Raw genomic sequence first — 17,650 nt, forward strand, 5'->3', positions numbered from 1 at the left:
GCTCCTATTCAAGAAATGAACAGCGCCCCAGTGGAATGTGCTATTACCATCGCTGTTTTCAACAAAATGCAAAAAAGTGTATGGCACCTTGCAATTTCAACGATCAAAAAAACGGTCTCACTCCGCCATAACTGGGATGACAGAAAATCTCTCAAAGTCCAGCAGATTATTTGTTTTCGATCGAAAAACTGGTCAAAAATTTTTAATTGACAGCGGATCAGAAATTTCAGTCCTACCTCCTTCAGCTCCAGAAAAGCGAAACTCCACCTCAGCATTTTCCTTGTACGCAGCTAACAACTCCAAAATTCCTGCCTATGGAGTGATTCACCGGCAACTTGACCTTGGACTTAGAATAAATTTTCCCTGGACATTTGTCATTGCTGACGTCACTTGCCCCATCATTGGATCTGATTTTCTGAAGCATTTCAATCTAATAATAGATCTACACAAAGAACGGTTGATCCATCCTGAAACGTCTTTACGTGCTTCTGGGAGTGTTCAACCAACTCTTCAAAAATCAGTGCATTTAGTGGGTAAAAATTCTTGTGCTTTTCAAGAAATCCTCAAAGAATTTCCCGAGCTAACAAACCCCACGCTAATTCGGAAGTCAATTCCGCACTCAACAGAGCATCACATATTAACGCGAGGCCCGCCTGTGTTTTCTAAACCTCGTCGTTTGCATCCATCGCTTTACGATCAAGTAAAAAGTGAATTCGAATATCTGTTAGAGCAAGGAATTATTCGCCCTTCTAAAAGCCCTTGGAGCTCGCCTCTTCACTGTGTGCCAAAAGCGGATTTATCGATACGACCAGTGGGTGATTATCGCAAATTAAATTCTGTCACAGAATTTGATTCTTATCCAATTCCCTATTCACATGATTTTTCTCACGCGCTTCACGGTAAGTCCATTTTTTCTAAAATTGATATATTCAGAGCATACCACCAAATTCCGATTCATGAACCCGATATTCCAAAAATTGCAGTGACCACCGCATGGGGCCTTTTCGAATATACTAAATTAAGTTTCGGTTTGGTCAATGGTTCCCAAACTTTTATGCGCTTTATGCACGATGTGTTACGTGGTTTATCTTTTTGCTATGTTTATTTAGATGACATTCTAATTTTTTCTAATTCTGTTGAAGAACACAAAATGCATCTCCGCAAAATTTTTGAGAGGCTTAATTTATATGGATTAAAATTAAATACATCAAAATGTGTGTTAGGTAAATCTGAGGTAAATTTTTTAGGTCATTTAGTTACTCCTGAAGGAATTAAACCTTTATCTAGTAAAGTTCAAGTTATTCTCGATTATAAACAACCTGAAACTGTACAAATTTTTAGGTCTTATGAATTTTTACAGAAGATTTCTGCCGCATGCAGCGGAAGCACAAATTTTATTGCATGATTTCTTGAAAGGATCTGTAAAAAAGAAAGATAAAACTGTAATTAATTGGTCGACTTCAGCTACTGCCGCTTTTCAAAAATGTAAACAATTGTTGGCTGATGCTACTCTTTTAGCTCATCCTTCTCCGTCTGCAGAACTTGTATTGCACACTGACGCCTCCGATTTCTCAATTGGTAGTGCATTGCATCAACTTATTGATAATGAGTTGCAACCACTTGGTTTCTTTTCTCGACGTCTAAGTTCAACAGAAATGAATTATAGTACTTATGATCGCGAATTACTTTCAGCTTATGCTTCTATCCGATATTTTCGTCATATGTTGGAAGCAAGAGAATTCATTTGGTATACTGACCATAAACCTCTAGAATTTGCTTTTCGCCAGAAACCTGAAAAATGTTCACCTCGCCAAATTCACCAATTATCATTTATTTCCCAATTTACTGGTGATGTACGCCACATTTCTGGGCATTCTAATATCGCAGCTGATATAATGAGCCGCATTTCTGCTATATCCTTCCCTAGTAAAATTGATTACAATGAAATATCCCAAGCTCAAGCTTGTGACCCTGAGTTAAAGTTGTTGTTATCTAAAAATACTTCTCTGAAACTAAAGAAAATCATGCTTCCAAATTCTGAGTCAGAATTGTATTGCGATTTATCTACTGGAATTGCTCGTCCATACATCCCAAAAGAATTTCGTCAACTTGTGTTCGACAGCATACATAACCTTGCACATCCTGGTTCTCGACGCACCACTAAGCTTGTTCGACAGCGTTTTATTTGGCCTTCAGTGTCTACAGATTCTGTAATATGGACAAAATATTGTGTTCCGATTCAGAAATCAAAGGTGCACCGACATATCAAATCGCCATTTCAAAATTTCAGCGAACCATCCAATCGATTTCATTATGTCCATCTTGACATCGTGGGACCACTGTCACCTTCTAACGGTTACATCTATTGTCTAACGATGATAGATCGGTTCTCGCGATGGCCTGAAGCTGTGCCCATGAAGGATATGACTGCTCCAACAGTTGCAGAAAATTTCTACACAACCTGGATTTCACGTTTCGGATGCCCCTCCATCATAACAATCGACCGAGGCAGGCAATTTGAGTTAGAATTATTTCGTTGCTTGTCAAAGTTTCTCGGTGTGAAAAAAATCCGCACTACAGCGTATCATCCAATTGCGAACGGATTAATTGAAGAGTTTCACCGTCCTCTAAAGCAAGCAATAAAATGCTATGCAACTGAGCGCTGGACAGAAGTACTCCCCACAGTTATGCTTGGTCTCCGATCTGCTCCTAAACTCGATCTAGGCTGTTCTTCTGCCGAGCTTGTGTACGGTTCTCCCCTCCGGCTGCCAGGGGAATTTTTTGAAGAAAATTGTGTGCCGACTGATCCGACTACATTTGCCGGAAAGTTAAAAGACCACATGAGTCATATTTGCACTCCGCCCATGTCACGGCATGGTGTTAAACCTATATTTGTGCCTTCTTCTATTTCAACAACAGAATATGTGTTTTTACGTTGTGACAGTGTGAAACATCCCTTACGTCAACCGTACGATGGCCCTTTCCGTGTTATCAAGCGAAATGATAAAGTGTTTCACATTGATGTCAATGGCAAAATAATTTCAGTGTCCATTGACAGGCTAAAGCCCGCATATTTAGTGCAATCAGAAGTAACTGATCCTTGTCCTAGCACTACTCCCACTGCAGAAACACCACTTAGCGCCTCATCTTCTGCAAGTCAGCGTTGCTCAAATCAAACAACCCGTTCAGGACGTCGTGTTTGGTTTCCGGATCGGTTTCAGTCTTGGAAAAATTCGCTGTCGCTAGGAGGGGAGTATGTGGTGACGATCAGTTAGTCTCAAAATATTTATTTGGGGTATAACACCCACACATCACGTGTACTGCACATGTACACCACGCACTGTTCATGTGGACATCAGCCAATAGAAAGTGTCCAAAGTTTGTCCTTTCCAAGGGTAAGGATCCCCTAACATTCCAGTTCCGTCTCTGACTCCAGACCAGAAGGTTGCACGCCAACCTCTGTGCTTTTTCTGTTATGTGTATCTTAATTTTAAATCTTAATGTTGTAAAAATAAATAGTTTGTTTATGTTAAATAACCTGTAATAACTTTAACCAAGAGTCACAACAATACCTACCGAAGTCTTTGCCAAAACGAGATTTTCGGTCAAGCGGACTTCACTAAAAGGGGATTTTACTGTATATACGTTGAAAATTTTCATCATATATTTTTTTTACAATATGTTTCAGGTGATTTAATTTTGAAAAATCCAATTGATCCTGCATGTCCCAAGCCTGATTTTGAACTCTCAGAAGAACTCAAAACGTAAGTGAAGTTTATCTGATTACACTTGCATAGTATGTCAACAAAATTGAGGAGCATTTGCTCCTCAGATCAACATTTCCCTCTGTGTTACTATCACTGAGCATTTAAAACTAAAGATAATCCTTAGTTTATATACCTGCATGCCTACTGGCATGCAATACGTTGTATACACAATTAGCATACAGCACAAGATTAAAACATTTGGAAGATTTTAATTTTGAAATATTATAAATTTGGAAAAAAATTGTACATACATGTTGCAGGATTAAAAGGGGGGGGGTGATTTTTTGAGTTTTGATCTCATTTTCGGGTCTTATCCTTGAATAGGTATACAACTAACCAAATTGAGAAGGTCAGCCATTGTCCTTTTATTTAGGTGGGTAGGGGGGGGGGTGATACCCCTCTATAAGGAGCCTTTGTTTTGATGCAAGAGATATGAACGTATGTATGAGGTTTAGTTTGACACAAACGCTTACTTTTGCAATTTTTGTGTATCAAAATGTTGGGTAATTGATTCATAAAGCTTACTTAAGGTTGGCTGTCTTGTCAACTCACATCAGCGGCATTGAAAAAGGGGTTCCTTGTAATTTCAGAACTCATGTTGGTTTTTTAAAACTAAATATTTTGTAGTACAAACTAAATTAAACACATTTTTATTTGCTTCTGTTTTGTTTAATTCTGGTCAGGCCCATCATGTCAAATTTTTCCAGGGGTGAAAAAGGGGGGGGGGGGAATAAATTGTATATATATTTAATATAAATACCAATAAACAGCAAAAATCTCACATACTTACATTAATGCAGTTCTAAAGTCAAAGTTGCAGGAAAAGAAAAAAATTCAGATTATTAAAACTGAAAACAAATGCGACGACCAGCAACAGGCTCTGGGCCTAGCAAGGCTGGTCTGAGTCAGCAAGAATTCCCAATGAAAATCAATGGCCCTCTTAAAGCTATCTGCTCCTTAATCAGTAGTCTCTTCAGGTAATCTGTTCCAAAAGCCCACAACTCTATTAAAGTAATAATCCTTATTAATATTATAAATGTAAAAGTGAGTTTGTGGATATATTTGTTTATTTGTGTGCAATTCTTTCACGCCTCAACTACTCAACTGATCATCATAAAATTTTGTATCACATTGTCAGGGGTGCAGAATAGACCATAGGCTATCTTTCATCCCCCCCCCCTTTAAAAAAAAGGATTTCAAGATTTTTATACCAATTTAATAGGAAATCATTAAATTACGAGTATCTCATAGAAAAAAGTCATACAGTAAAACCTGTGAAGTTGACCACCCTTGTAAGTTGACCACCTGTCTAAGTTGACCGCTTTTTTCAGGCACGGAATTAGCCCTTATCATATAAATGAACCTTTGTAAGTTGACCACTAAAGTAGTGCACCGCAAGTGATCAACTTACACAGATTTCACTGTATTTGTTTGAATTTTTCAGCATTTTGAAGCTGTTAAAAAGCCGCACTATATGAACTATACCCAAAGTTTGAGGGACAGCTTACACACCTTATAACTCTTCGTTTTAAGTAGATTTTATTTCTAAAACAAAGCTTACCTTCATTTTTAAAGTATTGTCTTTGTTCTGCAGTCTAGACCATGACCCCTCCCCCTTACCAGTAGGCCCTCCCGATTCAGTTAGATGGTATTCGCTTCAACTAATTGACTCATCAAAGATCAACTGTACATTAATTTCCCAAAGCTAGGGGGCAAATGACCACTCCAAATGACACACCTGGTCCTGACCAAACAAGGGAACCTATTATTTCATTGATCTCTGGCACATGTCATTGGACTTTGTTTATCTGGTGTTTCCCACCATGTTTGTTCCCTTAGATTGCTAGCGTGTATAAAAGTCTTGTTAAAGCTTTTTTATGAAATTTCATGAATGTATTTCCTCCATAATTCATAGTACTTAACAAATTTGTTGGATTATGTTTTAAAAAATATATATTTTTGATGTTAACTGTTTTGTTAAACTATTTATATTAACTTCTAATTTTGTGTTTGATTGTAAAATGAGAATTTTTTAGTACTTTAAATATTTCAAGTGGAGATTTGTTATTTTTCAGAGCACCAGAAGATGTTAAAAAAATTTTCTCCCTTGAAACAGCTTCAAGAGTAAGTCTGATTATTATTATTTATTAAAGTTTTCTGAAATATATACCATGAATTACTGTTGTCGCTACTTTGCAAACATTTAGCATATGTTTCTAGTGATTGATTTAGCTAATTTAGCAGCATTGTTACATTTATGCATTCCATTAAAAAGCTAAAATATATGTACAATAAACTCTCAATGATCCATGGAATGATCATTGGCCTTGCAGTTTATCTGTGGTCTTTCACACTTCAAAAAAAAAAAAAAAAGCTGATGCTTTACTGAATGTAGAAAACTGCGCCCACTTTAACTTTAGACACGAAAAATCTATTTTTATACATTCCTATTTATTTCTCCCAATGGTGTAACAGTAAATTGATTTCGGGAGACAGCTCCAAGCATGCAGAGTGTTTGACTCTAGTCAATGCAGTAAACTCTCAATTGACCCGCTCAAATGGGACTAAAGCAATTCAGTTAAGCAAATTTCTGGTGAAAGAGGAGAATGGAAAAAATTGAAAATATGAACAGAGCAGTTTTAAAAAATTGCACTGAACTGTTAAATAGAATTGAATTGCCGTAAAAAAGTAAAAACATTAGAAGGAATGTTTCATTCATGTTTTTTTTTTTTTTTTGCTGCTGAAAGGTGAAAGTTCGGCTAAATTAAGAAGGCAGTGTAATGTCACTTATCGTACTTGTAGCATGTTTCCCAGTCTTAAGTTTTTACTTTATTGTTGTTGTTGGCGTGTCTGTAATAATCTACTATGGAAAGATTGGTGCCATTGCCTCAAAAGGTTGGACTTCTTTATTAACTGATAAGACAACACAAGAAAGATTTACAGCGCATAGAGAGGAAATAACACCCAGAGTACCGGCGGAATTGAACCGGCAACCTCCGGCATATTAAGCGAAGCAACTACCATAGTGCCACGAAGGCCCCTTATACTTTATTAATTTCGTAATTACAGTCAGTGCTTTAGTTAGAAAAAACATTTGGAGGAACTCACTTTGGGGTTTACGGGTACTTGCTAAAAGGAAAGGTGGTTTTAAAATCAACTTACATTACATTATTTGAATTATTTTTTCCATAAAAAAAACATGTTTTTTGGAGGGTAGCATCTGTCCCCCCCCCCCTCTCCTCCACATAGCACTGATTATAATATTTAATTAAGAACTTTTCTTTATTTTTTACAGTTGATTTTTCAATTTGCATACTTAAATTAACTGTCGCCAGTCAAAGCAAAGATCCGGAGGTTGGTTAACTGGGAGTCTACTGTACAAATATTTGAATATTTTAAATGTAGTCAATTACTCTCTTTTTTGCTTATGTCCCAATGTTTAAAATCAAAGAAAGAATGAGAAAATTTAATGCTTGCAAAGCGAAATGAGTAATGATAGGCAAAGAATTTGTATTGTGTTATATGATATTGTGTATGTTTACAATTTTTGTGTTTTAAGTGTTATAATGCATATGTGTGTGAAAAAGATGCTCATTCCCTTAAACTGTCCCCACATAAGATTTCAATTTTTTAAATTAATATTTGCAATATTGAAATATGAATATACCTGCTATTTATTTTTTAATAATTTGATTTTGTGTTCAAATATGAACTATAGTATGACATTCTTATAATTTATTATTAAAAATATTAACTTTGATATTATTATTGAATGTTGTCCCCACTTTCTTATGTCACTCCCTCACTGACTTAGCAAAGTTCCTCTAACTGCTACTAGAAGGCACATAAAGCTGGATGATTGAATTAGAATGTTTTGATAGCCATCACAGCACATTGTATCAAAAATAAATAAATAAATAAATAAAAAATAAAAACTTGATTTTTAGTTCTTCTGTTCTCAGAGGGAAATTTAGGCTGTTAAACTTTTTACAATGGATTAAAATTTTATTATTGCTGTTATAAAATAAATGCTAATCAACAGACCAATCCTGCTGACATTTTCACTTTGGTGAAGCTTATGATATACATCACTCCCTCAAAAATGAAAGAAGAAAATATTGTGCAAAAAAAGAAAAAATAATAATGATTGATCATGGCTAATAATTTTCCTAATATAGATGAGTTGTATAGCTGCACTTGTTATTAATATTGAGTAAATGTCACCAGGTGGTTCTTAATACAATGTCTTACGGTCATTTGCTGATGAGAAATAGTCAGACCCCAAAGTAGTTTTTTTGGGGGGAAAAAGTAGAAAACAAGGAATCAAAAATTTAAAAAGTAGGAAAAGTAGGAACAAAATCACTTAAAAAAGTAGGAAAAAATCGGAAGAGATAGGACTACACACACATCAAGAGGAAACAAGTTTAGCGTAAATTTTATTTCTAATGTAAAATAAACTAAAGGTATTTTTAACTTAAAACTGTCTCACAGATAGTGATGTAAAATACCCGGATATTTATTTTTAGGGGTAAATACCCACAGGGTATATACCTGGGTATACCCAAAATGGGTATTTACCCAGGTATTTATTTCAAAAGTTTATATTCAACTAAAATACTTTTCTGCGTGTATTGCACTATGTATGTAACCAACCACATGCAAAACAATAAATTTTTGCCCAAAAATTATATTTTGATCACATATTTAAAGAATTATTGTGTGAAACAACTTCGCAATCTAATATGATATTCACATTAAATGTGTTGGATATGCCTAATCAATGTTGATAGCCAAATTTTAGATATAAAAAGCCATTCTACAAAAAGTAAAAAGCTTAACTGGTTACCAAAAAAAAGCGAACATCAATTTTTAAGGTCCTATTTTTTTTTGACCCAGTAATATATCCCTGCATGACATCAAAATGTAACAAAGTGTCCCTCAATTTATAATTACTATTTATTTACCTATATCTTTTGCCGAAATTTCCTCCAAACCTAGTTCAAGTGTGTTCAGGCATATTCTGCATCTAATTTTTTCATTAAGCCTTTAATTACAATTTACAATATATAACTTTAATATATAAATTTTACAATATATAAATTTTTATATTTTTAATCTTTCATTTTACGGTTTATGTTTTTAAAAGGCATCTTTTGATACCATCTAATTTTTTTTTTGTAAAATGCACAATTACTAGGAGATTTACCCTGCCTTCCGATAAATACCCAGAAAAATATTTACCTTGCCACCATACATAACTAATTGCGTGTATTAAAAATAGTTTGAATTAATTTTCATCATTAAGTTCCGGGGAGCAAATGCAAATGAGCAAGGCAACAGAAAACAATATTTTGATTTTTTTTTTTTTTTTTTTTTGCTTATTAATGTGAACTGTTTCTATATTTGCCACGTTATCACTAAAACAGCAATAAAATAAATAAATAACATCATAGTCTTAATAACTCCTCAGTTTATTCTTCCAAACATCCCTCATGCTTCCTTTTTTTTTCATTTTGGATATGACTAACCTAGATTGTGATTTTGAAATCCTGAAGTTCATCATTGAATTGCTTATACTTCTCCAATCATGACGTTGAAAAGAAAGATTCTCTGGTTCACGATATGTTTCTTTCATAATTTCATCAAGTCTTTCAGTAAAAAATATTATATATTATAAACTGTTTAATACATGTGTATGTATCAGTTTTACTAATTATTTCATACTTAGATTTAAAAAAAAAAAATCCCATTCACTTTTTGCATTTTATTTTTTTTTTCGTAAAATGCCCAGTTTTTGGGTATTTATCCAGGCCTTGGGTAAATATCCAGGTAAATACCCAAAAAATATTTACCTACCCGATCCACATCACTACTCACAAATAAACTAACAGTACTTTTGAAGTATTGAAGGGATTAAATGAAAGACCTAGTCGCAAAAACAGAACGAAAGAGACAAGCTGACTATCATCAGTATGAAAAATAAACTGGTGCAAACAAAGATATTAATTACAAAATATGAAAATAAAATCCAAACAAAGAAACACTTTTCAAAAATACAGTAATAAAATTTTTAAGTGTGGTAGAATAAAATGCAATATTAGCAATCACAAAAAAAAACAATAATAATAATAATAAAATTCATATTTTGATGCAGTAAAACCATTTTTGTTAAAGATTTGTTTTGTCAAAAACGAAAGCATTTCTTCGAGAGCATCCATTTATCATTTGAAAATACTAATACTTTCAGCTCCTGTTGTCATAAACTATGATACAAAAAGCAAAGCAAATATTAAATTAGTTTTAGTTAAAAATGATCAGCAGCTAACATGCATTCTTGCATAAAAATGGGCAGATGTTTGAATTTGAAAAAAAAAAGGAAAAAGACTGAAAGTGCTGATCTAAAATAACTTCGTTCTTAAATATGGGACATAAAATTTATAATAAAATAATTAAACTAAATAAATAACAAAATAAGTAAACTAAAGGGTTTGTATTATGTTATGTATTTTTAGCATTCAACATAAATTTTTGTTTCAGGCACGTCATTTATGGGTGTCAGTAGGGTCAATGTCTCCCCTCATTGGTATTGGAAATTAATGCTTAACTATACAAGTTTGTGCGGTTTTTGTTGTTTTCAGATTAAATTTGCATTCAGTATACATCCTTTGCTAGCCACTCCCAGGGGAAAAAAAATCGAAATCACGGGCCAGTTTTAATTTTAATCAAGCAATAAAAATGAATATTGTTTTATTGGTTTGATGGTTTTTTATCTCCTTCTTGTTCCAAAATTTTTTTCACAGAAAAAAAAGGAAAAATCCATGCATGGTAAACATAACATTTTTATCAAAGACAAAGATCAGTTTCTAATGTTTCTCTATGCATTAAAGAGAAGGTTTCTCTTCAGTTTCTCTCAATCCTCATCATACAACAAAAATATTCTTTCAGAAATTGTTTACGAAATTGAGAGTGTGCTGGGAGCACTTGGCATCAAATGGCCTGCATATATATCTTTCTCCCCCCCCCCCCCCTTTGATCAGGTGCCTTGAGGACAATAACTTGCAGTAGATACGCTGCAGTGGTATAATTGCCGCACCCTGAAAGACTTAAGACTTTGTCAAATAAATTTTAAATGTTCAGAAATGCTGCATTGCCAAAAATACAGCACTTAAAAATGATGAGCAACTCCTTGATGTTGATGTTATATCAGAATAGAAAATACCCATCAAAAATATAAAAAAAATACAGTACATATTTGCTTGTGGCTTTATCCCCCAACTTTTAAAATGTGAAGAAATAAAAACGAAATCTTGCATTTAAATTGAATTCCGATTTTCCTCCAAAAATCGGGAACGTTTTGCCCGCATCTAGGTTTTGCCTTTTTTTTTGCAAGGAAAGAAAATGAAATTTTATAACCATGTTTACGATTTAGCATGATCAATAATCATATTTATGTATGAAAAAAGTTAGTTTCCTCGATTATTTTTGAAGTAGTCCGTTTTTGCGAATTTCTGTTATCTGTCGCTTTTACTTTGTACTAACATCAATAAACTATGTACAGTGTATAGGTTTTTCATTTTTTGCTTCATACGTTCCTTTTAAGGTTTTACATTGCCTTTCTGTTTAAATAGAGCTCCATTGGCAAATAGGAAATTCGGATTTTCCCGCACTTTTTAAACAGTTGGCCGTTCACTTTAATTAAAGCTTCTAATTGACGGGTAAATTATATATAATTGCATCAGAATGTGCCAATATCTATGTCTTTATTGTTTCGTTAAAACAGTAGGACTGAAGTTGGGGTGATAAAAAGAAAAATCGATCATAAACGCTGCTACGGCAAAAAAGTCACTAAAATTTAACTTTTAAACAAGCAAACGGCGTGGCGTTCCTTCTAGAAATTACTGTAGTCATTCAATGAAAAGCTCAGGATCCGTTTGTTTCTTTTACTTTTCAAAATCAAAACATGCAGAAAATTATCGGTGCGGCATTGTAAAAATAAGAATCTATGCACATGCACAACTAGAAGTGCTATACTAAAGAAAGAAAAAGTAGGAAAATAAGGAGATAGCTCTAAAAAGCTGGAAAAATAGGAACTTTTCGGGGTCTGAATAGTATTTGAAAAAAATTTCTTAAAAAGTCGCATCAGAATCAAATATATGGAGGCTTTAAAAATCAATTTCTCATTTTTAGCTCAGCTGCAGATAACCCTTTTTTGCTTAGCACAGCAGTACTGTACATTTTATTGCATTAGTATCCCACAAAAATGTCAAGAAATCTCCCCATGGATTTTGGTCCTTTTTTTTTCTGTGACAAGCTTGCAATTCTTATTATGACTAATACTAATATATATATTTTTTCTCCAGCACGAAGCAGAAGAAGCTTATCGAAGGAGCCTGCTGAAAAGGGTTCAACGGCACCCATTTGATTTTACTTCTTTGGAAGTAAAAAGTAAGAAAATTCATTTATTGCACTCTGAAAGAAATGTTGATTTTCATGATCAGAAAACACATTGATTTTTATAAACTTTTTATTATGGCTTGTTGTCAAAACTTTCCAGTTTCATGACTTCTTATTAAATCTTGTCCTTGCTTTATGTACAGTATATTTGGTGAATACTTTCAAAAGAAAAATAGCATTTTCAATCATTCAACAGTAAAATTTGTAGAAGTAAAAACATCATTAGTAGAGCCTGGATTATATGCAAATGCATATTTTTGCTTCTTTTGATGTTAATGCATGTAACTTTGCATTAAAACTTCAAAATTTTGAAAATAATTGCATATTACTGTGTTTTCATTCATTTTAAGATTTTTTTTCTCCATAAAATAAAGATTGTAAAAACTATTTAGTTTTCATAAGGAACAAAAAAGGGCAAACCTGTGGGTTTTTCTTGGGTCGTCTGATTTTTTGTGCAAGTTAATTATTAATGCATTTTCTATTTTTTTATGCATATTATTGCCAAAAGTTAAAAGTTTTTCAACAAAAATATAAAAAGTGCAAAAATAGAAAGGCCATTCCTGATGGGAAATTTTTTATTTGCTTAAATAAAATTGTTCTAGTGCATAGTTCAGGAATTTTTACTGCATATTTGCAAGAATATTTTGATGACTTAATTGTGCCTATAACCCGGGCTCTAATCATAAGCATTGGTACTTTCAACTGTATTTTCATAGAACTAAAAATAAGGAAAATTGTGCATCAAGAAAGAATTTTTTTCGCACTCTAGGAAGTGGAAATTTGCTTATCCTTTTAAAAAATATTTGAAATTTTTGATAATATTGCTGTTATTTGCTTAAGTTAAAATTCATTCTTTCATTATTTATTGAATTTAGTGGTCATGTGTAGAGTTTGTAATACTGTAGAGTCTGTAATACTTCAATGACTATTGTGAAAACTAAGAGATTTCGAGATCTCACATGTCTTCCATCTTGCTATCAATTAATTTATAAAGAGAGTTAGGTTTTTTCTCATTTGAATTAAAGAACTGAAAGGGTTCAGTATCCTTACTCATCAGAGAAAAGTTATTTAACTTTAATGATGTCTATTGAATTATCAATCAACTGTGATGATTTACTGCTCATAATCTGGTTTCCCGGGTTGCACATGGTGTTTTTGTTGATAAGAGGTCATTCAATAATTACGTAACGGTCCCAAGGGGGAGGGGGAGTTGGAAAAATCTCTACATACTCTTACATGGGGGGGGGGGTGGTCAACCCCATTCTTACATAATATTTTGCAAGTCAAGAATCTTAGGTAAGAATAGGCGGGAGGTATATTCAGTAAATTACCGCCAGGGCTAAAGCAGAAAAGGTGTTTGAAAAATCTTACGTCCCCTTACATGGGGAAGGGAGGTCAAAATAGCCAAAATCATACTTATGTAATTAATGAATGGCTCTTAATGATGGGATGGTATGTTTTGAGTTATTTGTTTAAAGTGCATGCAATTTTCATATAAAATCACTACCTCCTTTGCAGTGAAGTTTTGACATGAATATTAATAAACTCTGTTCTTATAATTCTCTTTTAAAAATATGGCTCAATTATGCATCACGATCAATGAACCAAGTGAAAGTTTTTAATGTTTTAAGGTACATAAAAGACTAAAAACATTTTTTATGCATACATAATTTATTAGTTCTTTTTTTATAATATCTAGTTGCTCTAAGGACTATAAGGATTCGTTCGCTGTTTCTAAATAGTGAGATATTCCCAAAGGTACTGTGATCATTTATTTTTTTTAATATAGTATTTTCCATGTGTGAAATTAGAATTTGAACTGTTAAAAATATTGGTATGTTGCACAAGATTGAACGAAAAGGAGAAAAGTTGTTCAAGATACAGCTTTTAATGCAATTGACTTACTTTTGTGTCTCATAAAAATTGAAAAAAATGCTATCATATACTTCATAACAATTCAGGCACTTACCTTTATAGTGTTGGAGGTCCTGGCTGAAAACAGTTTTGCTAATAAGGTTTTAATTCTTTTGTCAGTGGTCGAAGGGTGCAAATTGGGTTCACTTTGCACTGGTTTCACAAATTTCGTATCTTAAAATTCAACTTTTCACAAAATTTCTTTTGTAAAAACAGTGTTTGCATTGCTTTTAAGCTCAAACAATGCCTCTAAAAGCAAAATATCAGTAAAAATCCTCCAGCTTCCAAGTCATTCTCAATAAAGTCCCTTAGGCCATAGATATTTCATATTAGATTTATGGTAGCTAAACATGTTGTATATGATATGACACTATTTTTTCCCCCAAAAAATATACAGTAGCCCCTCGTTGTATCGCTCATTTGGATATATCGCTCTTTCCTTCTGTCTCCCGAAATAATAAAGCTTAAAATACGGAAACAAAAGACTTTGCTTAAAGTTTGAAACCATTTCTGAAAACATATGGTATTGCTCAGAGGTCTCTTTCTTCTTTATTTTGTCAACGGCCAAAAGGAAGCTACTCTTCTGAATTTGCTGGAAAAGCAGCAGCAACTCCTGTCATCCAAATGTACATACCCATACAGTATATTTCCGTTTAAGATAGTCTGTAAACTACTTGACATCTTCTTTTGTATAGATACATTGCCTTTACAATGAGTGAGAGACATCAAGCACGTGTCATACTAGCCCATGTAGAAGAAAACATACGCCCTTCTTTTAGTACAGAAAAGATTTGTAATTTGTTGCACAAACTGGGATTTGCATCAAAAAAAGGAAGAATGATCTGGACAGGCAAAAGGTTTTCAATGTATGCAATAATGCATATCATTTTTCTTGATAACGGACTTTTTCCCAATTTTTTCTGTCATTTAAATTGTTTTTCCCTCTTTTTTTTTTGGTTTTCGGGCGCATTCCCTTTTTTCCGCGGGGTTCCCATTCGAATTCCGCGCATTTTAAGGTGTCAATTATGTGTTTTAATATTTTTCTCCCAATTCTAGTTTTGCATTCATTTTTTCCGGTTCATGTCGAAAATCCGTTCTTTTTCATCTTCTTGCACCACCATTGAAAAATTGGTAGCATCCTTTTCTTCGTTGTTTAGGCACCAAATGTGCTGATTTGTTCCCGCGCATCGTGGCGTCTCCCAATCGGTTCGCTCATTTGCCGATTCATTTTTATACCCCGTCACACTCTGCCTGTTGATCTCCTGAGAGAATGCACATCGGTGGCGTGCAAAGTTTAACGAGACGGCGGCAAAATCTCTGCGATCCGAAATGGCGGTTAGCAAAACCGATGGTTTCACTTCCGATCTGACTTACATTTTTCCACAATGTGAATGTATAAGTTCCTTTTTAATCTATATAACCCAGAAATAGAAGAAATCCTACATTTCAAAATTAATGCAACCCCATGCCATTCGTCAGATGATGACAACTTTTGTTCTTCTTCAATTTTGCCTCGCCTGATTGTGTAAGTTAATGATTGCCCAAATCAAACATAAACCGATAGCGCTCGTCATGTGGCGGCGAGTTTGTGTGATGTCAGGTAACTGCGAGCTTTCTAAAGCATAGCTACCTGAGTACTCATAGCGAAGCAACGCCCCAACCATGAAGAATCATTTTCACAGAATCGTCACGCACGCTAGTATATTCCAATGTCTCCTGCCCGGATCCCTTTTTTTATTTTCCCGCTTCTGAACAATTCATCGCGTGTTGGTCTCCAAGTTACATCCTGATCTAATCTTGTGTGTTCCCGCTCCAATTTTAATACGTTCAAGAACTTTTCAACTTTTGTATTATCACATTTCCTCATGTAAATCTTTTTTTTTTTTCGTTCTCGGGGTGATCACTCAGTTTGCAAAGAGATGTTGTCATTTACGTGAAACGTAGCGACCTTCAATAAATGTTGTACGGTAAAAAAATGGTTTCGTTCACACACTCCCCATGGGGTAAGTCTCTTTTGATTTTTAATGTTCGTTGGGCATTCAAGGCAGTCGTTGGCCTCAAGTTGTTGTGGCGGTGATGCTTCCATGGCCTAGAAAATTCTTTATCTTTTGATAAATTCTATATAGGTCTTCGAAAATTAACGCGACGCACCATGACTGTAAACAATGCGGTTACTTTTACTTTTCACATCCTTTCTACAGCAAATCGAACGGATTAGAAATTCTACTGGGAATAAGAGGGTATTGGAATGCTCACTCTTATCTCGCGGTAGCTCAGAAAGATAGTCTTCATTCGCTATTTGATGTTTTTAACTTTCTGACGGTGAAAATTGTTTATATTTCAATCTTGTTTAAATTTTCATTAGGTGTGATAGTGCATTCGTTAACTACATCGAAACCATTAGAAAATCATGTCAAAAAAAACGAATGCTAATTTACTTGTGCACTGGACTTATAACTATTTTTAATGACCTCCATTATATTGCGCTTTTGGATATATCACTCTTTTTCTTTGTCCCCCGAAAGCACAATGTAACGAGGGGTTACTATATTAAAGAAAAATGTCCAAAAAATAGCTCTGCATTTTATGAGAAGCAGAACTAAGACCTAAAAAAAGAAACATGAATTTATCCCTGCTCGGACGTTTGTCACCATAAGGCTTTTAAATGGCTGGACCGATTTTGATCAAATTTTTTGTGTGTAATTAAGTAGTGGCAAGCATGGTTTCGAAGTGCGATGGATCGAATTGGAAACGTTTTTGTTCATTAATTAATTTAAACATTGGATGGCTATATCTCCCAAATGATTAATGTATTTATTTCAATCTATTGTTGAGCGAAAACTGAAATAAATATTTAACCCGTTGCCAAAGGACAATAAGAAAGCCAGTTCTGCTGTTTGTAATTAAATTTCCTACTGTGATATGTCAATTGAGAATAGATAAAATGTAGAGAGAGAGAGTGAATCCTTCATTTCTTAAAAACAATGGTTTTAGGTCCTGAGATATATTTTTAAGTAAAGTATTGGTAAAGTAAAGTTCACGCAAAACGTATGTTCTGTCGTCGTAGTTGAACCATGTGACCGGATCGGTGCTTTAGGTTGCCCTAACCCAAATGATCAGAAAGTACCGTCCCCAGCAACATTTGTTTCTCCGCTCAAATCCATCTGAGTTTTGGCACCATGTCAAGAATACTTTAATAATAAACTGATTAGTTTGATAATCCTTAAAGGAAAAGATGGAATTTAAAGACGAAACAGATTTTATTTTCGTCCAGATAATTTACAACAGGGTAGTTCTGTACACAAAAAATCAGTGCAGTGGAAGATCTTTATCTTTGGTGGAAATTACAAATTAGGCAATATTTGAAGTTTTAAAAGTTTTCGTACAAAAGATCGGACCGCTAATCGGTCGGAGTTAGCTTCGCTCACTCATCAGCTCGATTACAGTAACATGTTGGCTTGGCGACTTTTGGCTTTAAACAATAGAGTTGCATGATCATTTGTTTATATTTTAAA

General features: G+C 34.0%; 1 protein-coding gene across 1 annotated transcript in view; it reads left to right on the forward strand.

The window, feature by feature from the left end:
- Window positions 1-17,650, forward strand: part of LOC129224641 (28S ribosomal protein S15, mitochondrial-like) — a 38,156-nt gene that overhangs the window by 15,702 nt on the left and 4,804 nt on the right. The window contains exons 2-5 of the mRNA XM_054859124.1: window positions 3,689-3,764; window positions 5,843-5,891; window positions 12,128-12,212; window positions 13,921-13,979. Coding sequence (XP_054715099.1) covers window positions 3,689-3,764; window positions 5,843-5,891; window positions 12,128-12,212; window positions 13,921-13,979 — 269 coding nt within the window. The remainder of the gene's footprint in view (window positions 1-3,688; window positions 3,765-5,842; window positions 5,892-12,127; window positions 12,213-13,920; window positions 13,980-17,650) is intronic.

The sequence above is a fragment of the Uloborus diversus genome, chromosome 6 (genome assembly GCF_026930045.1).
Source record: "Uloborus diversus isolate 005 chromosome 6, Udiv.v.3.1, whole genome shotgun sequence".
Taxonomy (NCBI): domain Eukaryota; kingdom Metazoa; phylum Arthropoda; class Arachnida; order Araneae; family Uloboridae; genus Uloborus; species Uloborus diversus.